The 19,188-nt window shown below is 34.7% G+C and overlaps 1 protein-coding gene across 1 annotated transcript in view; it reads left to right on the top strand.

The window, feature by feature from the left end:
• The window catches only part of Rok (Rho associated coiled-coil containing protein kinase), a 484,157-nt gene that overhangs the window by 291,105 nt on the left and 173,864 nt on the right, over positions 1-19,188 (top strand). Inside the window, exons 19-20 of the mRNA XM_090392113.1 lie at positions 12,061-12,167; positions 13,733-13,883. Of these exons, the coding sequence (XP_090248239.1) occupies positions 12,061-12,167; positions 13,733-13,883 (258 nt within the window). The remainder of the gene's footprint in view (positions 1-12,060; positions 12,168-13,732; positions 13,884-19,188) is intronic.

Here is a 19,188-nt window from a genome sequence, read left to right as displayed (position 1 = left end):
ATTAACATCTACCTGCTATGACAGTCGTTCCTCTCATTCTTTAGCTTTAGATCTACTTAAACATTCTTTGAATGCTAACAATGTTAGGTTCCTTTCTAATACCTTCATTTTAAATATGTTGTTGCCAAAGATTCTATCTATTTACTCTAATTTTTCCCAAAAGCTAATATCTCTTGCCTCTACCCTTCGATCAACTGCTTTAATTGTAATTCAGCTCTCAGATCCATAAGCTAAAATTAGATTTAACACTATCTTATATATATACTTTAGTATTTTGGCTAATTTCTTTCTTAACCTATATAAATTTATATACAAAGCTTTTTATCAATATAAGCTTTGATTATTTTATTATTTCCAAATTTAATTTGCTATAGTTTAAAATTCTACATAAATAGTTGAAAAGTTTGATTTTTTTTTACATGTTCTTCATTGAGAGTGCAGTTAGTTCTTTGTAGTCCTCCCTGTTTTAGCCATATTATTGCTGATTTTCATAACAAGCTTGTTACAGAAGTCATTCAGTTTAATGAATCCTGAATACTTTTAGTGGAGTTATGAGTATAATGTAATATGTATAAAGAGTTGAGATAAATATCTACAATTTTGATGTCAGGAGGAATACCTGACATCAAAATTGGAGATATTTATCTGTATCTGTGATATTTATCACTTGCCTTCATAATGTAATCCATATAGATGATGAGTGACAAATTCAAACTATCTTCCCTTACCTCTTAATTCTATAAATAACAGAATTAACAGGCAAGGGAAGATTATTTGAATTAAAATCAAATCAGGATGGAAGTTAAGCTTGACTGTATATTCTTCAATGATAACATAATTGTCACTTCAAAAAATATTCTATACAATTAATGTAAACCCAAAATTTAGCACTTACAGATTTTACTATATTTATAATAAGTAAGAAAATATTAAGAATAATTGCATTTTGGAGTTGTAATAAGAATCACTGCATTTCAGAGTTGTAATATATACATTATTTCCTCTTATAAACACACACATGTGATAATCTCCTATCACACTAGCACCCCCCCCCCCCCCATTGTCATTGCTCTATTTCCATGATGTTCTGGCACTGTTCATCCTCCACCGAGGTTTTTTAAAGTGAATTTTCAGTGACATCCTGGACCCATCTCTGTCATAAGCCAATCAATTTTTTTTTTTTTTTTTATAATTTTTAGTTTTACCTTTCAATAATAACTGTGTAAGATTTCTAGGTTTCAGGGTCTATTTTAGTAAGTCATTTAATTCTTCATCTTGTAATACTTCCCTAATTTGAATTCTAGCTTATACCTTAATGTATAGTATACCTTTCTTAAGGTGTGACTTCAGAAATGCTTGGAACTCCTAAAGTTAAGTGTGAAATGCAGGTCCATTTGCTATAATAATTTTTCAAGGACTCAATGCTGGCAGAAATGTTTTCTGGAGATCAGCAAGGGACTTATGTTCCATTTTCTTGCTGTGTAATCTTTTTTCAAGCCATATTTTTTGGATAAAAGATGAATGGTTTGTGGTTCAATAGCTTTTGCATCAGGAGCATTGAGAAATTATTTATTGCAGTGAGATGCAATGCAGAGTGTCAGGGGAAACTGGATCATCATGGGAAGAATGTGCAAGTGCAACTAAAATATGCAAATATGATAATGATATCATATTTGATTATGTGCAGGTGAGAGGAGGGGGAGGTTGGAAAAGCAAAAACTGCCCAACTGGGCCCTAGTAGACTGCAGATATCAGTATACAAAAAACCTAGAGGTAACTTATGTCCACACAGAAATGCTAGGGGGGTATCAGTAATAATGGGATTAAGTTTGTTGCCTTGATGAATATGTTGTTTTGCTAAAAAATTGTACACATTAGTGAAACCTGGCTCTGAGTGAGATGTAGTACTGTAATACAGTGTAAAGGGTATATTATTTTCAGAAAGGACAGACAAGATAGGAGAGAATGGGAGTACTATTAATGATATCAAATGAGTTGTATTCAAAGTAGAAACTCTCGAAAGCAATAACAGTAATAATGTTCCATGCAGCATTGAGTTTATGGCTATCTGGTGTGAAGAAGAGGCTAACAGGATGAAAATTATGGTGGGATGTTATAAACCTGGTGGTTTAGTTGCAGTGGACAATGAAATCCATCTTCAAATTACCCTGATAGGTACAAAACCAGTAATCACTGTGGGTGACTTTAACTATCCTGTGTGCAACAATTGACTGAAGAATTTAATGAAGGCAATTCCTGACCCATATCTCACTGAACTATATGAAGGGAATTGAAGTGGATTGGTATTGGCCGTTGTATGCGAATATGGAAACCACAGATTTTTGTGAAGAACTGGAAAGTTTGTCTACAGTAGTGTCAGGAACACCATGACTGGACACTGGAAGACTGAAAAAAAAAGTTGTGGTATGAGTTACAGTACATCTTGTTCTATACTGATGGCAAGCAGAGAGTTTGGCAGGAGTCCCAGAATACAATGAACCCAGCTTACCTTGTAAACACAACTCAAGGTTCTGGAGGTAGTGTCATGGTGTGATGCATGTTCTGTTAGTATGGAATATTGCTGGAAAGTAAGGTGTCCTCCAAGGAATATCTGAACATTGTTGCAAGCATTGTCAGCAGTGATTCAGTGAGCATGACAGTGACTTCTCCACCATCTTCCCTGGCTGCCACAAAGATCTGAACCTCATTGATAATGTATGGGACATGTTAGAAAAACAGACCCAGGAGCTAAGTCATCTTCCATTAATTCTGAGCCAGTTAAAGGATTGTCTGGTGAATGCCTGGTATGTTGTAGATGTACATGAAGTCCAACACCTTGTGTAATCTATGCCAAAGTGTATATGTGCTGTAATTCGGGCTAAAGGAGATCCAACACGGTATTAAATAAAAGTTTCGAATTTATTGGCCAGTATGTGTAACATCAGAAGGGATCTCAATTAAGGATGTGACTGTTTTGCCACCAGTTGGTGACAGTGATCATATGGTACTGACCTGGGAAGTAACCAACTGTATGGATGTTCCAACTAGGGCAGGTTACATGCTGAACTACAAAGTTGGAAATTATGACAAACTTATCAGAATACAATTGCATTTCTATGGCAGTTTCTGAATATGAAGGATATCAGAAGTGGATAGGAAGCATTGAAAAGATGCTTAAATAATGCAGTATCTGAAAGTTTGAAGAACAAATATTGTGAGAGTGAAATGGATGCCAACCTTAAGCTAGAGATCCACAAGAGATGATGATGTGGAAGGAATATCATGATAACAAGGATGAGAGGAGTTATGAAGTATATAAAGAACTGACCAGAAAACTTGAATATTATACAAAAATTAGATCATGAAAAAGAAACAGGCGACACAAGGTTGAAGGCAATCCAAAAGAATGTTATGCTGCAAATAAACGGAGGAACGAATGTGGAAGTATAACTCTGCTGAATGCAGACAGTATACTTGTGTCTGAAGCTGATGCGATTGTTCAGATAATAAGCACTCATTTCACTAGGATTTGTAACCCTGGTATATGTAACATAGAGTATAATGTTACTACTGCATTAGATTGAAAGATATATGATAGTCTGCCATAGTGCAAGGGTAGTGCAAAACTGACATGTCTAACCACCAAAGTATTAGTATGTCTAGAGTGGTGGCCGCAGTTAAGATTTTAGAAATGCTAATAAGAACTCACCATCATCAGCAAATTCCTGCCATGTACCCTCAAGGGGTGTACAGGATATGATAGTACTACATGAAAAATTTACATCATTACTAACTTCCTATCTACAATTTTCCTCCAAGTCAGTCTGTTACTTGTCAAGACTATAACATTATTACCAGATCTTATATTTCTATTGTCTAAGGCATTTTGTACCGTATCAATCCACCTATATCTTGGTCTTCCTCTGGGTCGTTTTCCTGCCAACTTGGCAGAGAAGAACGCTTGTTTTGCTAATCTTTCCTCTCCCATTCTGTTTAAGTGACCATACCACCTGAGATTAGCTCTGCTAACGTATTCATGCATGCTGACAATGTCAAGTTCTTTCCTAATATTCTCATTTTAATATGATATTGCCATTGATGCCATCTGTTCACGCCTCTAATCTTTCTGAGGACTCTCATATCTGCGGTCTCTAGTCTTTGGTCAAGTGTTTTACTTCTGACCCAGCTCTCAGATCCAAAAGTTAAAACTGGTTTGAACACTGTCTTGTATACAGCTAATTTAGTGTTCTGACTAATTTCTCTCTTATTCCATATGAATTTATTCAATTGACTTCCTAGCATACCAGCTTTGTTGATTCTGTTCTCTATTTCTATATTGAATTTACCATCTTCACTAAAAATCGTGCCTAAGTAGCTGAAATGTTTTACTTGTTCCACAGGTTCTCAATTCACAACACAGTTGACATTTTCAATGATTCTGCCTATTTTCATTGTCTTTGTCTTTTTATTGCTGACCTTCATACCATATCTATTACAACAGTTATTCAATTTAGTCAGAGAGTCTTGCAGACTTGTAGCGGATTTGTTTTCAAGTATAACATCGTCCGCATAAAGCAAAGAGCTGACATTAACATCTCCAATTCTGATATCATGTTTAATACCACTTTCCTTCATAATGTGATCCATATAGACAATGAATAACAGAGGAGATAATGTACATCGTTGTCTCACACCAGATTTAACATTAAACCATCTTCCTGTACTTCAATTCTAATTGCTGACTTACAACTCAAATAAAGACTAAATATTGCTTGATATAATGGCCTATTGACACCATATAACTGTAGCATATTAAATAGCTTCTCTCTTGGCATCATGTAATATGCCTTTTCCAAATTGACAAAACTTAAATTCAAATCTTTGTTACATTCCCATGATTTCTTGGCTATTTGACGTAAAGTGAAGATCTGATCCTGACAGCCTCTATTTGACCTGAATCCACCTTGTTCTTCACCAAGCTTTTCTTCCACAATTCTTCTCAACCATTTCTCAAGTATACTTGCATATATTTTACCAGGAACACTCGGTAGGGTTATACCTCTGTAATTCTGACATTCAGTTTTATTTCCCTTTTTTATATATGGGTACTATGAGAGATCTACTCCAATCGTCTGGAATTCGTCCCTCTGTCCAGTCATTCTGAACTATGCAGTGCAGCCACTGTAAGACTTTTATACCAACATACTTCAGCATTTCTGGTCGAATATCATCTACTCCTGCTGCCTTTCCACATTTCAAGCCTTTGATGGCTTTTTCTACTTTAAGTATGGATATGTATTCCTGACTGCATGCCTGGTCAGTGTTTTTTATCTGTGCTGTCATCACTGCTTGTTTCATTTAGCAAATTTTCAAAGTAATTATTCCATACTTCAAGGATATCTTTTTCTCCCATTTTCATATCACCATTATCATCTCTAACTCCTTTTACAGCACTCTTTCCTCCATTCCTTAGCTTCTTCAACAACCTCCAGAATATTTTGCCACCTTCTTGATATTTATTTTCTATGTTCTTGCCAAAGTCCTCCCATGACTTTTGTTTAGCTAGTTTTACACACTGTTTAGCTTTCTTACATTTGTCTCTGTATTCTCTAAGAGCACAAGCTGACTTATTTGCTAGGAACTTTTGATATGCTTTCTTCTTTTCCTTCACTGCCTCTTTAACTTCCTGTGTACACCATGGAGTTCTAATTTTTCTATCCTTGCAGACAACTTCACCACATACCTCTCTAGCTGAATCAATCAGGGGTTTCTTCAAGGCTTACCACTGAATCTCCAAGGTTTGGTTCCTGTTCTCAAACTCTTTCATTTTTTCTTCAATAATCTTTGTGTATTTTAGTGTATAGTTCACATCTGAGAGCTGCTCAACTTTCATTCGCTTTAAAACTTTCTTACATGTTATTCTTTTCAGTACGAAATTCAATTTTATCCTGCTCAAGACTAAATAGTGATTGCTTCCAATTTCAAATCCTCTGTACACTCTGGTGTCCTGCACCAGGGAGAAAACATCACTATCAACAATTACATAGCAATGAGACTTTTCTTATTCCTTGCCTCTTCTCTCCGTGTGAATTTGTGCACATTTTTATGTTGGAACATGGTGTTAGTAATAACCAGTCCATGTCCTGAGCAGAAGTCCAACAGGTATTTGCCATTATTATTAGCTTTGCTCTTTTCTCCAAATTTTCCCAAAACATTTTTGTATGTCTGACAATCTCTTCCTACTCTGCTATTTAGATCCCCAACAAGGACGGACTTTTCCTTTTTCCTTGTGTCAGCAGCTTTCTCTAGAGCCTCAAAGAATTCCTCCACTTCTATCTTAGTAGAACCTTCTGTGGGACCATAGGTACAATAAAAGTCTCATTGTCCAGTTTTTGTTTCAGTCACCCCTATTACGTCGATCTGGTACTTTTCTAATTCCTCAGCTAGATCCATTTCTTTGCAATTCAGGCTTCTTATGATGATAGTACTGATCTTTAACTCTGGTGATGTTGAGTTGGGGTGTGTTTTCAGATTTGTTCCAGTAGCTGACTTTTTGCTATTCACCTTGGTTCCCTGGCGAAAACAATGGGGGTGGGGGGCTTGTTTAACCGGGTGAAAACCTAGCAGGCATGAAATTTTGTCATGTACCATCATTTTGTATTTTGGTTTAACCAATAGGAATACAATTTGGTCAGCTAAATCCCAAATTGCCAGCCCATCCACGTTCGTTCAGTATCCAGGTAGATACTCAACAGGGAGCACCACGAGAAGGTGAGGATTGGACATTAGGTCAGAAGCCCTGGTCGGTTCTCCGCATTCCTCTAAAGGCTATGTGGAGGTCTCCTCCCCAGTTATACAGCTTTGACCCTTAAGCACCCCCTAATAGGAACTAGGGTTGACAAGCAAGATGCACTTTTATTGAAAATTGAAATTTGCTAACAAGTCCATTTAATTCTTTCTGTTTAATTATTATTATATATTTTATTATACATCCTCTATCCACAAAGAAACCAAACTTTTCAAAAACAGAAGAAACTAGGTGCCACCTGTTGTATCTTTTTGTTGTTGAAAGCAACAACCTTCATTAGTGTTGTGTGAACTGTTTATGACATTTATTTCATTAGAAGCTGAGTTATAGTGCCAAGAGTGAGTGTGTTTTGACAAACGGTCGGAAAATGAGTTTCAAATAGAGAGATACGATTGACTTTTGTGTTAAATTTGGTAAAAGTTTTACCGAAATGCTTCAAAAAGCATATGGTAATGAATGCTTATCCTGAACTCAAGTTTACGAGTGGTTTAAGCAATTTCGAAGTGGTCATGAGACATTTGAGGTCGACGAAAAGCAGGGCCGTCCAAAAACTGGAATGAGTGAAGTTAACATCCAAAAAGTGAGTGATTTCATCAAGAAAACCCAAAATCATCTGTGAGATTGATTGAAGATGAATTAGGGATTCCAAAATCAACTGTGCACAACATTTTGACCGAGACGTTGGGCCTTCGTAAATTGAATTCGCGATTTGTTCCCCACAACTGACTGATGACCAAAAAAAATATCGAATTGACCACTGCAATTCGATATTTTGGAGAAGTCAAAAGTAAAGACAATCTCATTTGTTTCTATGATTCTATGGGTATTATCCACAAAGAATTCGTTCCGCCTGGTCAAATGGTCAATGGTGAGTTTTATCTCAAAGTTTTGAAGCGATTGATAGTGAGAATTCGTCATGTATGGCATGAATATCATGATGCAGGCAGCTGGTCACTTTTGCACGATAATACACGATCTCATCCTTCGAACATTGTGAGACAGTTTTTGAGCAAAAACAAAGTTTGTGTGTTGGATCACTCACCGTGTTCACCTAATTTGGAACCGTTGACTTCTTTCTCTTTCCTCGACTTTATTTGCCGATGAAAGGAAAGTGATACGACACCATTGAAAACATTGAAGCAGCAGTAACCACGACCATCAACAGTATCCCAAAAACCGATATATAAAACACATTTAGCGAAGTAATTGACCATGCCAAATGCTTTATCAAAGCTGAGGGAGAGTATATTGAGTGAAATAAATGATTTGAATAATTATAATTGGCTTGTGTTTTATTTTCTGTCAAGAGTTTGGTTTCTTTTTGGACAGAGGGTGTATGGGCACCTCCATGGAGTCTGAAGATTCATTGCAGGAGATCCAATCTATACACACACTATCATCCCTCTCCTTGAACTCATTAATAGACAAAGCACTCACTCAGAACTGACTCTGCGAAGCAAAATATCTAAGCCTTACACCTGTACTAACCACACCTTTATTCCACTTTCAGGGATAGTCCCTTGTTCTGGTCCCTCCAGCCAGATGCTGAAACATTTCCCCTGCATCAATCCTATAAAACTCTTTAAGCAACAACTTAAATGTTTCTATTATCTCTTCTTTTTCTCCTATCAGCTAGCTTCTGCAATCCACACACACTCAATCTATCCTCATAGGTAACATTCCACAGGCCACTCACCATCCTGGTCACTTACCTCTGAATCCTCTCCAAAGTTTCCTCATTCCCAAGAAACCCAGGCAGACCAGACTTGTGCACAGTAATCCAGATGTGGACTTATCATGGTCTTATAAAGAGGAATAACTTTCTTATCTCTACTTGTTAATGTGTTCTTCAATAGCTAAGTAATCGTATGGGCTACCTTAGTGATATCTCCTGTAAACTTTAACTCTCTGTCTACCACCACCCCTAAATCTCTAGCTTCATTTATTTCCTGGAGTACAGTGCCATCAATGTGATACATGGCTTGTAATCTATTTATCTCAAAATGCATAACTTTACAGTTCTCAACATTAAACTGAAATCCATTAACTTTTGCCCATACTGACAGCCTATTTAAATCATTCTGCAAGCTCTCCACATCACCTTGATTAACTATTACTTACCTAATTTCGATAATCAGCAAACCATTAAATACTTCCTTTCAGGTTATTTCCTATATCATTTATGTACAAATTAAACAGCAATGGTCCCAGCACTGAACCTTGCAGTACACCACTAATCACTTGTTTTTTTTGCCTCGATTCTGCCCCTCCATATACTACTTTTTGATATCTGTCCAGCACCTACCCTCTTATTCACTTAATCAGTGTCATATCCATCCCCATTTGTTCTAATTTGTGTACCAGTGTTCCATGTGGTATTCTGTCAATGCCTTTGCAAAATCATCATGTGGTTATTCCTTTATCCAACTCAGCTCTTACTCTATTATAAAAAAAACCTAGTAAATTACTAAGGCTTGACCGACCCTTTGCAAAGCCATGTTGACCCTCGTACAGTATCATATTTTTATCTACTCATTCTTGAATTCTATTTTTTACCAATATTTGTAGTACTTTTACCACCATAGTCTATAATTTTTCTACTGTGGTCTTAGAACCTCCCTTATGCAAAGGAATTATTTTGCCCTCTTTCCTCCCTTGGAACTCTACTATGATGTGGGGATGATGTTTGTTAACACTTTTCTAAATGCTTTCATCTAATGATGACGACGACTTACTATGTACACCAGAAGCAGAAAGTTTACCAGGGGTAGTACTCAGCATGTTGTAGTGATGGTGAAGTTTGGTGGAAGATCTAAAGACTGAGGCTGTGGTCTTGTGGCAGATTCTAAGTTTCTGTATACTATCAAATTTTTGTGAAAATCCAGATAGATTGCTTAAAAAAGTAGTAACAATCTATTACATGATCTTGTGGTTTTCTGAATCACTTGTATCCTAAATATTACGAGATGTGTCGCTTCTCTAAATCCATTAAGTGAAACATAACTATATGAGCAACAATAACGATGAGCCCATATTTTATCTTTATCTGCTGTTCTTCACCTAAAATAGAATATTTGATCTTAGTGCACAAGCGATATACCACTCTTGTAATGAAACTATACATCATAACAAAAGTAGTCTGTGCTTTAAAGTGTAATGGTATAATAATGAAGAAATGAAACATTTGAATATGATTAACAGCACCCCTTATGCTGTTACAGTTTCATATTCAAACTGTACCTCCATTCATTTTTCACGTTATCACTGCATGCTGCTTTGAAGGTCATAATAGGGCAATTAACTGACAGTAATTTAAATTTTTTGGTATTTGTACTATCTAATTCAAAATTAAGTATTTCAAAATAACTATGAAAAAATATTCATATCTGTTTAAAAAAAAATGGATTGCAGATTTTTCAGTGCCTTGAAGTACATTAGCCACAACTTAATTTCATTTACAGGCACAAAAAAAGTTTGTTGATATGATTCCAGTATCTTGATAAATTTCCTTATTGATAGTAACATTAGCACTGAATGTAATAGTGTTCAGGAGTGATCATATTCCTCTTATGAAAATGCTATTTTGCTGTCCAATTGAATCCACTTAAATCCCTTGTTTGTTTTATATATGTTTTTAAAATGTTGATTCTCATGAATCTTTTTACTGTAGTGTGATGTTCTGTCTATCAAAATAATTTTTTCAACCTTTGTTATTGTTTTCAAGAAATTCACATTTATCCCTTAATTTTGGAAATTCAAATATTATAGATGTAAGAGGGTCGTTCCATAAGTTTTTGGCTTGACTAACTTTTAGAGGTGATAGAAAGAAAACAACTGTCACTTTTCAACATAATCTCCCTTTACTTCAACACACTTTTCACATCTCTGAATTAACATTTTATTCCCTTGAAAAAATAGTCTGTACTTTTGTCTGCAAAATGGTCTAAAACTGCATCTTTCACCTCATTGTCATCTGCAAATTTTCTTCCTCGAAGGTCTTTCTTCAGTTTCAAGAAGAGGTAGTAGTCACTGGGTGCTAGATCTGGACTGTAGGGTGGGTGTTCAATCTCCTTGAAGCCACGGCTCTTCACTGCAGCAATAGCCGTATGGACTAGAGCATTGTTGTGAAGCTGGCAAACACCACGACTGAGCATTCCTCATCTTTTCTCCTTTATGGCATCACATAGTTTGTGCAGGAGTGAAGCATAATATCCTGCATTCACGGTGGTATTCCTTTCCTTGAAGTCGATGAAGAGAATTCCCTGGCAATCCCAAAAGATTGTTGCCATGATCTTCTTGTTGGACTGAGTGACCATGGATTCCCTCAGCAGTGCTTCGACTGGTCTGCACCACTCCATGGATTCCCTTTTGGAAAGAGGATCATAACAAAGGATCATGGTTTCATCCCCAGTGACAATGGTTTCCATTACTTCTCTCTGATTCCCTTGGCAAAGCTCTAAAAACTTGCAGGAACAGGTCACACGATGCTCCTTCTGGATTGAAGAGAGAAGTCAGGGCACCCACCCATCTTGCACTGCCCTTTGTCATGTGAAGGTTCTTGTGAATGATGTGAAAGACAGTTGTTATAGAAAGCCCTAACCTTCCTGAGATTTATTTGAGCTTCAACTATCTGTCATTGAATAGTTCTCCTCAACAAGAGAGACATTTTCCTCAGTCATCACTTCCACAGGCCAACCATCACAAGGATCATCTCTTTCTTCCTAGAAGAAACTGTTTAGCCTATTCCTTCATAGTGGAATATGAAGGAGAAGCTCCCCCATAAACACCATCCAATCACTGTTTGATAACACTTGGAGAAAGCCTTTCTTTGGTGAAAAATTTTATCACAGTGCGATACTCAATTTTTAACATTATGGCCACTTAGCGTGCCATGTGTTAGTCAAATGAGTGCCTCCAACTGAATGACATAGGTAGCGAGTTGAAACTGGTACAGTAAGCTCGCAATCGATGGTGCTATCTGGCGTTTTAAAATTTGTGTCAATTTTGTATGTCAGGCCGGAAACTTTTGGAACCTGCCTCGTATGTGTCCCAGATGGGTGCACTTTTTTATAGTATTAATAGTATATATGTAAATTTGATCATTAAATTGATAAGCCACTGGTGGCTCATTTTTCAATCATGCTTGTATTTTAATTGGAACTAATGAAATTTTTATATTTTGTATTTTCCTTATTTATTATTTGAATGAAATTTCACATGTAATATCGTATTCTTAATCATTTCAACTTAAGATCGCAAACATGCTCTCCAGATGGAGTTGGAAAGAATGAGAGAAAGGGAATCCACCATTATGGAAGAGAATCAGAAGCTGAGTAACAAACTTGTTGAGCTGGAAAAGGTGAGAATAATAGAATAATTTCCAACTGTTATTTACACTTGAAGAGAACTTGAATATCATAAATGTAATATTAATGCCATTTCTTATAACTGACTAGAGCAAAAAATTAGGGTAATGCTGTAATGCTCTTATCAGTACAAAATTTATCAACAAACCAAAAACATCAGTCTTTTGGAACTAAGAATCCGTAGCTAATTTGAAACAAGTAAGAAAATGTAGCAGTCGTTTTCTTTCTTGTTTCAAGACAGCAAGTGCTGCATGCTAGAAATTAGTATCATTGCTGTAATTCTTTCACTAGACTGAAATAACGATTTATGTGTAAAATATATAACTCTTTGGATTAAATAATCATCCGGTTGACCTTACTGAAACAGGGATTCTCGAGAAAGGAAAACAAGATTTTGCTATTATGCTTTGAAATGGCCTGAGTTCTATTTAAGGCCAAATTGCTTCCTCAAAATATTTCTTCAGCATGAACAGTATGCCCTCCAGTCTCTGAAATGTAATACTAACTTTATAACCTCTAAAGGATAAAGTGGTTGTTGTGATGAGTAGGACAGATTATTAATGCAAAGATCACACTTCTCTGGTGTAGGACCACCTATCAAGTAATCGTTTGTAATCTAGCTAGGAGCAAGATTATTAAACTCATAAGATAAACAAACTGAATAGGAATGCAATTGAGAAGTTATGGCCATGCCATGGATGAACATCCTTATTCTGTGATCTGAACTCTACAATGATTACTGCTCGCTAAGATCAAACACAAATCTATTGATGCACCTCCTATAAAATAGCTAAGTTCTTACATGACTTCCAAGTGCACACATGTAAGCATTTCCTTTATCAACAATTCAGCTCATTTTCTTGTCAAAGTTGAAAGCATTACTCCCTGATGTCTGCTTTGATATCATGTCCCCCCACCCCCAAACATTTGTTTATTAATGTTTTCTTTGCAGTCATTTTACATTATTTATCCTTCTGATTTAATCTATAATACATTATAAAACTGTATTGCATTATAACACCTTTCTGACTTTGTAATACATTGAAGCTGTTTTAGCTGAAAGCGCAAGATCAGCAATAGAGGGATACTTTTCTTCTCTACTTGCTGTTATTTAGAACATTTTGAAGGCCAGGTGTTTTCAGCTCATTTTAGGTCCACTACATTGATATCATGTAATGGACCTACACTCATCTACAATTATAAAGCTCTTATAGAAGTTCTCTGCATTACAGTATTTGAACAGAGGTATTTTCGCACAAAAGGCATCATTGTTACCAACTGAGTACAGAAGTTATGTATTTCTTCTTCATCCCTTAAAGATAGGTGATACAGAAATTCTGAAGTCAGATTTGAATTTAGCACACCTAGATTTATTTAAAAAAAAAAAAAAAAAAAACAAGTAAGGAAAAAGTCTTGTGTTTGAATTTGGATTTGAAATTTGAATTTTAATGTAATTTGGATGCTTACACTTGGCTAAAAAGCATGAAACCAAAAATATAATTTCTTGGCATCTTTAATTTGTCATCTCACATTTTAGCAAAACTTTTTTTTTCCATAGGATAGAGCAATGTTTGAACTGGAAGTTAAAAACCTTCAGAGCAAATATGATCAGGAAGTTTCTGCTCATCATGATGCTGTTGCTGCACTTACAGCAGATAAGAAGCGAATTCTTTCTTCAACTGAAGAGGCCAACTTAGAAGCAATGCAAGGTAACCAAGTTATTTTGAAGAGCAGTTGTTTGTTAATGATATCTGAATAATAAAACTAATTTTTGAAATATATTGTATATCGTGAATTCTGATTATAGCAAACACTAGTATAGTAAACCACTTATTATAACAAAGCTCCAGCTAAAGTTTCATTCCAAAGAACTTTTTTCTCTTCTAAAGGAAATTTAGCCAACTTTCTACCACAACAGACAATTCCTTTGGACACTATAATTGCTAATTATAGTGACCTAAGGAATTGTCTGTTGACCTATGACTCTGACCTATGGCATAGTTAATTCCCATTGAAAATTATAATGAGAATTAACTATGCCATAAATGTAATAGTAATTTTTTTTCTGTTGATGTCTTTGTATGGCCATAGATGTAAAAAGACTAATTTGATATATAGAAAAATAAGAGTGTAAGACATTCTAAACTGGTAATGCTGATTGGATTTTGAAGTTAAATTTATGAAAATTCTGTAACAAGCATTATTCTTTTTTTTTTTTGGTTCTGTGGGAATCATAATAGCTCTTTTGATGCTATCTGGTTAAAATGATTACTTCTGCAATATTAGTTAGTAAAAGTACTCTGATCATATGAAGAGCATCACAAAGGTAGAAAAACAGTGATAAGAATGAAAATTAAAATCAAAGCAACTAAATGCTTGAATACAAGTATGTCACAGAAAAATGGTATACCAAAATGAATTGGGTATATTTTAATGTTGCACTGCTTTTAATATATAAAATAAGTTGAATTTTACCATTGCAGATTTGACAAAAGGAATGGTTTTTGAACCATTGAAAGTGAATTTGCCTTAATGGTGTTTTGTGGAACATCTGATAAATTTCATTCAGATACATCACATTTTTTAAAAATAAGTTAGGTAACTTAGGTATTAAGCAATCTTATTAAAAAAAAATTGGAAAGGAATCAGAAGTACTAAAAGAATACTCTGTTATGAATTGAACCCAACTTTTTTTTTTAATTGAAATATAGGTGAAGTAAAAACACTAGGGAAATATACATGTGTGTGTATGTATGTGTGTTTCAATTTAAACAATAAATGGTGTGTTGAACATGATGAGCTTAAAAATCTAAGAATAAATACCATTAAGTTTTTATTCTCTAAACTTTTCTTTCCAAATTTATTTAATCTAAAATTATTTCAGGAATTTATTTACAGTGGTAATTGTGGGTGATTTTGATTCACCTCTCCAAAATGAAAAAATTTCCAAACTTACTCATTTGGAAAGATTAATCCATATCTTTCATGGTGAATCTCAGAAAAAACATTGAGGTGTGTTTTGAAACTAGGCTGAAACAGTTAGATCTCTTAGGAAATGGTCAGATACTTAGTTGGTGTTAATTATTCTAAAAGTAAAATTACAAGGAACATCTAAGAGATTTGCTCACAGGCTTTTGGTTTTGCAACATTTATACTACAGGAATTTTTCATTAAAATGGATATTGGCCTTAATTTCTGGAAAATTTATGAATGTGTACAGGGAGCAAAGGAAACTTATTTAGTTTTAGTTCTTACTTAGTTAAAAAAAAGACTCAAAATTTTTAAAACATTAAATTGTAAAAAAAAAAAATCAATCTTTTAATAAAGTCAAAAGATGGCAAAGATGTTAAGAATTTTGTTAGAGCCTCACTTGTATCCAATTAGAAGTCCTTTTAGAGGAAAAACGCCATTTCAACCAGCAGCACCAGAAGGAAACTGAGAAAATAATTGATTTTTGAAAAAGCAAAAAAGTTCAGGCAGACCACTCGATTTTACTTACTCTTTTATCAGTATAATAAAATTTGGAGGTTATAATTTAAGACAATTTACCAAAGTGACAGATGTTTTCTGTAAACAGATATAAGGAAAGGAGAGGTGTCTTCTTTTTTTGAGTTGAATTTTCCTCCCTTAAGAAGGGATCATTGAATAGTATCTGATGATTCATTCAGATACACCAATTTTATGTAGTTTTAATAAATAAGGTGAGTTATGTATTAAGCAGTCTTCCAAAAAATTCTAAAGAAATCAGAAATATTAAAATAATACTCATGGGATGAACATTTTTCTTTAATTAGGTGTAAGCAGGAAAAACACTAAGGAAATATATATAAAATTATGTATGCGTTTCACTTTAAATAGTTGACTGTATTGAGTGAATTTGATATAGTTGCTATAGTGAGAGTTGCCTGTATTACATGTACATATGCTCAAGATATTTTCAATATCTGTGATGGAGATTATTCAACATCCAAGGGTAAAAGCTCATATCAGGTGTTGTCGTTCACCTGAATAGTGTTTGTTGGTCTGTCTGTCTGTGGCTATCTGGGATATGAATGGAAATAATGTTAGTGGAATTGTAAGTGGAGGTTTCTGTGGTTTAAAAGTTCACATGGCATATTCCGGTAATTGGACCACATTTTTTAAATAAGCTATATAAAACACAATGAATTAAAAGACCCGACAAGTTTCGTAAGTCATGTGACTTACATCTTCTATATAATAACTGCTGAAAACACTAGAGGACAAACACTATTAAACTCTAAATAGCACTTGATCTTATTTTGTTTCAATCGAATTGACTAAATGGAATTTTGATTCCATTTAGTCAATTCAACTATTAATACATATATATAACTAATAATTTAGTTATAAATATTAAAAGAAAAAAATCAGATGAATAAACTTTGTGCAGTTCATGAGAAAGTTCATGAAAAGTTTGCTATACCAGAAGTTGCAGAAGGTTGGTAGAATACCATACACTACAAAGTGGCTATTAACTCGGTTACAGGCAAATTCATCGAAAAACAGTTAATCGAAAGACAATTCATCGAATGCAATTCATCGAACAGCAATTCATCGAAAAAGCAATTCGCTGAATAAACAATTCTACGAACGACAATTTAACGAATGGCAATTCGTCGAAAAGGCAATTCATCGAAAAAACAATTCACTGAAAATTTTTCAGTGAATTCTTTCATAATTCATCGAAAAGTCATTTTTCTTGCAAACTATTGTTTAGAAAATGTTCAGTAACAATGCGGAACGTTACTCATGATACAGTCAACATATGAAGCGGTCATTGAAACGTAATAATTATTTTCTTGCATTTTAGAGCATTTAATGTAAGTGTACATCCTGCTTCATTGTACAGTTAGCAATTTATCTGTAGGGAAGACAGGAGTACCACATGCACTTATCTCCCAAATAACCTCAAAAACATGTAATTGCAGTTAATAAGGGGAGGAATAGGCTAAGAAATTTGTTCTACCAAATTTTGTCACAATAAGTCTAGTTGATTGAAATTAAAAATTTCATTAAATTTCATCCAGCCAGAGCGAAAATGCTAATATCATTTTGGAACTTCTTTATGGAAATGTTATGATAAAAGTGATCCATTACGAACTAAAACTGAACCATGCATTCAGCTTCTTGTTCTGAAAACTTCTGCGAATTCTGCTAAGTCTGCGAGTTATTGTAATACATAATTTTGCCATTTTTCTTTGTAGCCCCGAATATAACTGAACTGAAAACTGGAAGGGTTCTACATTTTTTTGTAAAAGTTTAAAATACGGAATCCAAATAAAATTTTTTCATTAATAAATGTAATAAATAAATAAATTTACTGAACGTAAGTTAGTAGGCCTAATACTGAGATGACTAGGCTTTTCCTCCTGGAAATAGGCAAATCGGACAAGAAAGACAATAAGAATCCATATTGTTCTGTAATTATTCCTTAGTAAAGCAGCATTGCTATACCAGCAATCATTATATTGAGGAGGATGAGGGAAAATAGTATTAATCATCAATATTACTACTACTACTACTAATAATAATAAATTGATTCTTTGATGTAAATATTTTTCACAATATAATAATAAAATATACAGGAATTCAGAGTAAAAATATTGGAAAACTTGAAAAAAATTCATTCCTGAAGATTTTTCAGTCATGTTTCACTTATTTACTCCTGTTTCTGTTATTCCTGTTATTCAACGACAGGAATGCCACATGCACTTATCTCCCAAATAACCTCGAAAGCAAGTAATTGCAGTTAATAAGGGAAGGAATAGGCTAAAAATACTAATGAGTATATATCGATGAATTGTCTTTTCGATTAACTGCTCATCGGTGAATTGCTTTTTCGGGGAATTGCCTTTTGATGAATTGCTTTTTCGATTAATTGTTGTTCGATAAACTGATTTTCGATGAATTGTTTATTCGGTGAATTGCTTTTTCGATGAATTGTCTTTCGGTAAACTGTTTTTCGATGAACTCTCCGGATACTATTAACTCAGCTGCACTCAGCTGGGCAGAAGTTAGCAGTGGTACTTTAGTATGTTCTTATTATATCGACAATTTCAAACTCATGAAATGCACCAAAAATAGTCATTAGTCCTGTGTTTCTCCATCACTTGGTAATGGTTACATTAATATACAATTACAAAACTATAATTAAAATAAACAATATATTACATAATTGAAGTTGACTATGATGTTGCTGAGTGCATTAAGCTGAAGGGGAAAGTGATTGTTGTCTTATATTTCAAGAATAAATTTAATCCTCAGGTGGACTGAATAAATATTGTGAAGAAAATCGTGGAACTCAGAGAAGGGCTCCAGACTGCTAAAATTGGGTAAGCATATGCTGTTGTAAATGTTCATGTAGTAGTTGCTAAGTTGTGAGAGAGGCAAACTCATTGCAGTACCTTAAGTTTGTTTGTAAAATTTGTTTTGGCAGGAAAGGTATCTTGCATTTTATAGCGAGAATGAATAATTTTGCATTATCTAGAGAGTAATCAGACTCCTTAGCTCAGTCAGTATAGACGAAGCCCTTTGGTTGGAAAGACCCGGGTTTGATTCCTGTACATGACATGAGGAACCTTTATCTGGTCTCTTTCAACTAAAGGTGAGTTCACTGGTCTCATGTGGAGGTAGAGGATTTTTTTCACCTTGGAATTTGGGTTTTTCGTCCCTCAGAACAGCAAACTGGCCCTGTGAACCCACGTGGATTTACAGCCATGAATACTTATGACAATAAGTGGAAGAGATAGGGTCATCGCCACATGTCATAATGCCTGTAGTTAACCATGAGTCAAATCATGGTAGTCAACATCCTACATAGGAGATGGCACTTGAATCAGATTGGAGAGAGTAATTATTATGAAGTATGTCTAATGTATCTCTAAGAGGAATATTTGTAAAGGGTCATCTAGGAATATTTGTGGCCACCTATTTGCTATTGCTAACTTCTGTAAGCCTTTTGGCTTTGATATGTCAACAGCATGTTTGCATGTC

The sequence above is a fragment of the Typopeltis vanoorti genome, chromosome 4 (genome assembly GCF_054136105.1).
Source record: "Typopeltis vanoorti isolate ZY-2024b chromosome 4, IOZ_Tvanoo_1.0, whole genome shotgun sequence".
NCBI classification, from domain to species: domain Eukaryota; kingdom Metazoa; phylum Arthropoda; class Arachnida; order Uropygi; family Thelyphonidae; genus Typopeltis; species Typopeltis vanoorti.
The sequence above is the reverse complement of the archived record's forward strand: the minus strand, read 5'-3'. Positions and strand labels throughout refer to the sequence as shown.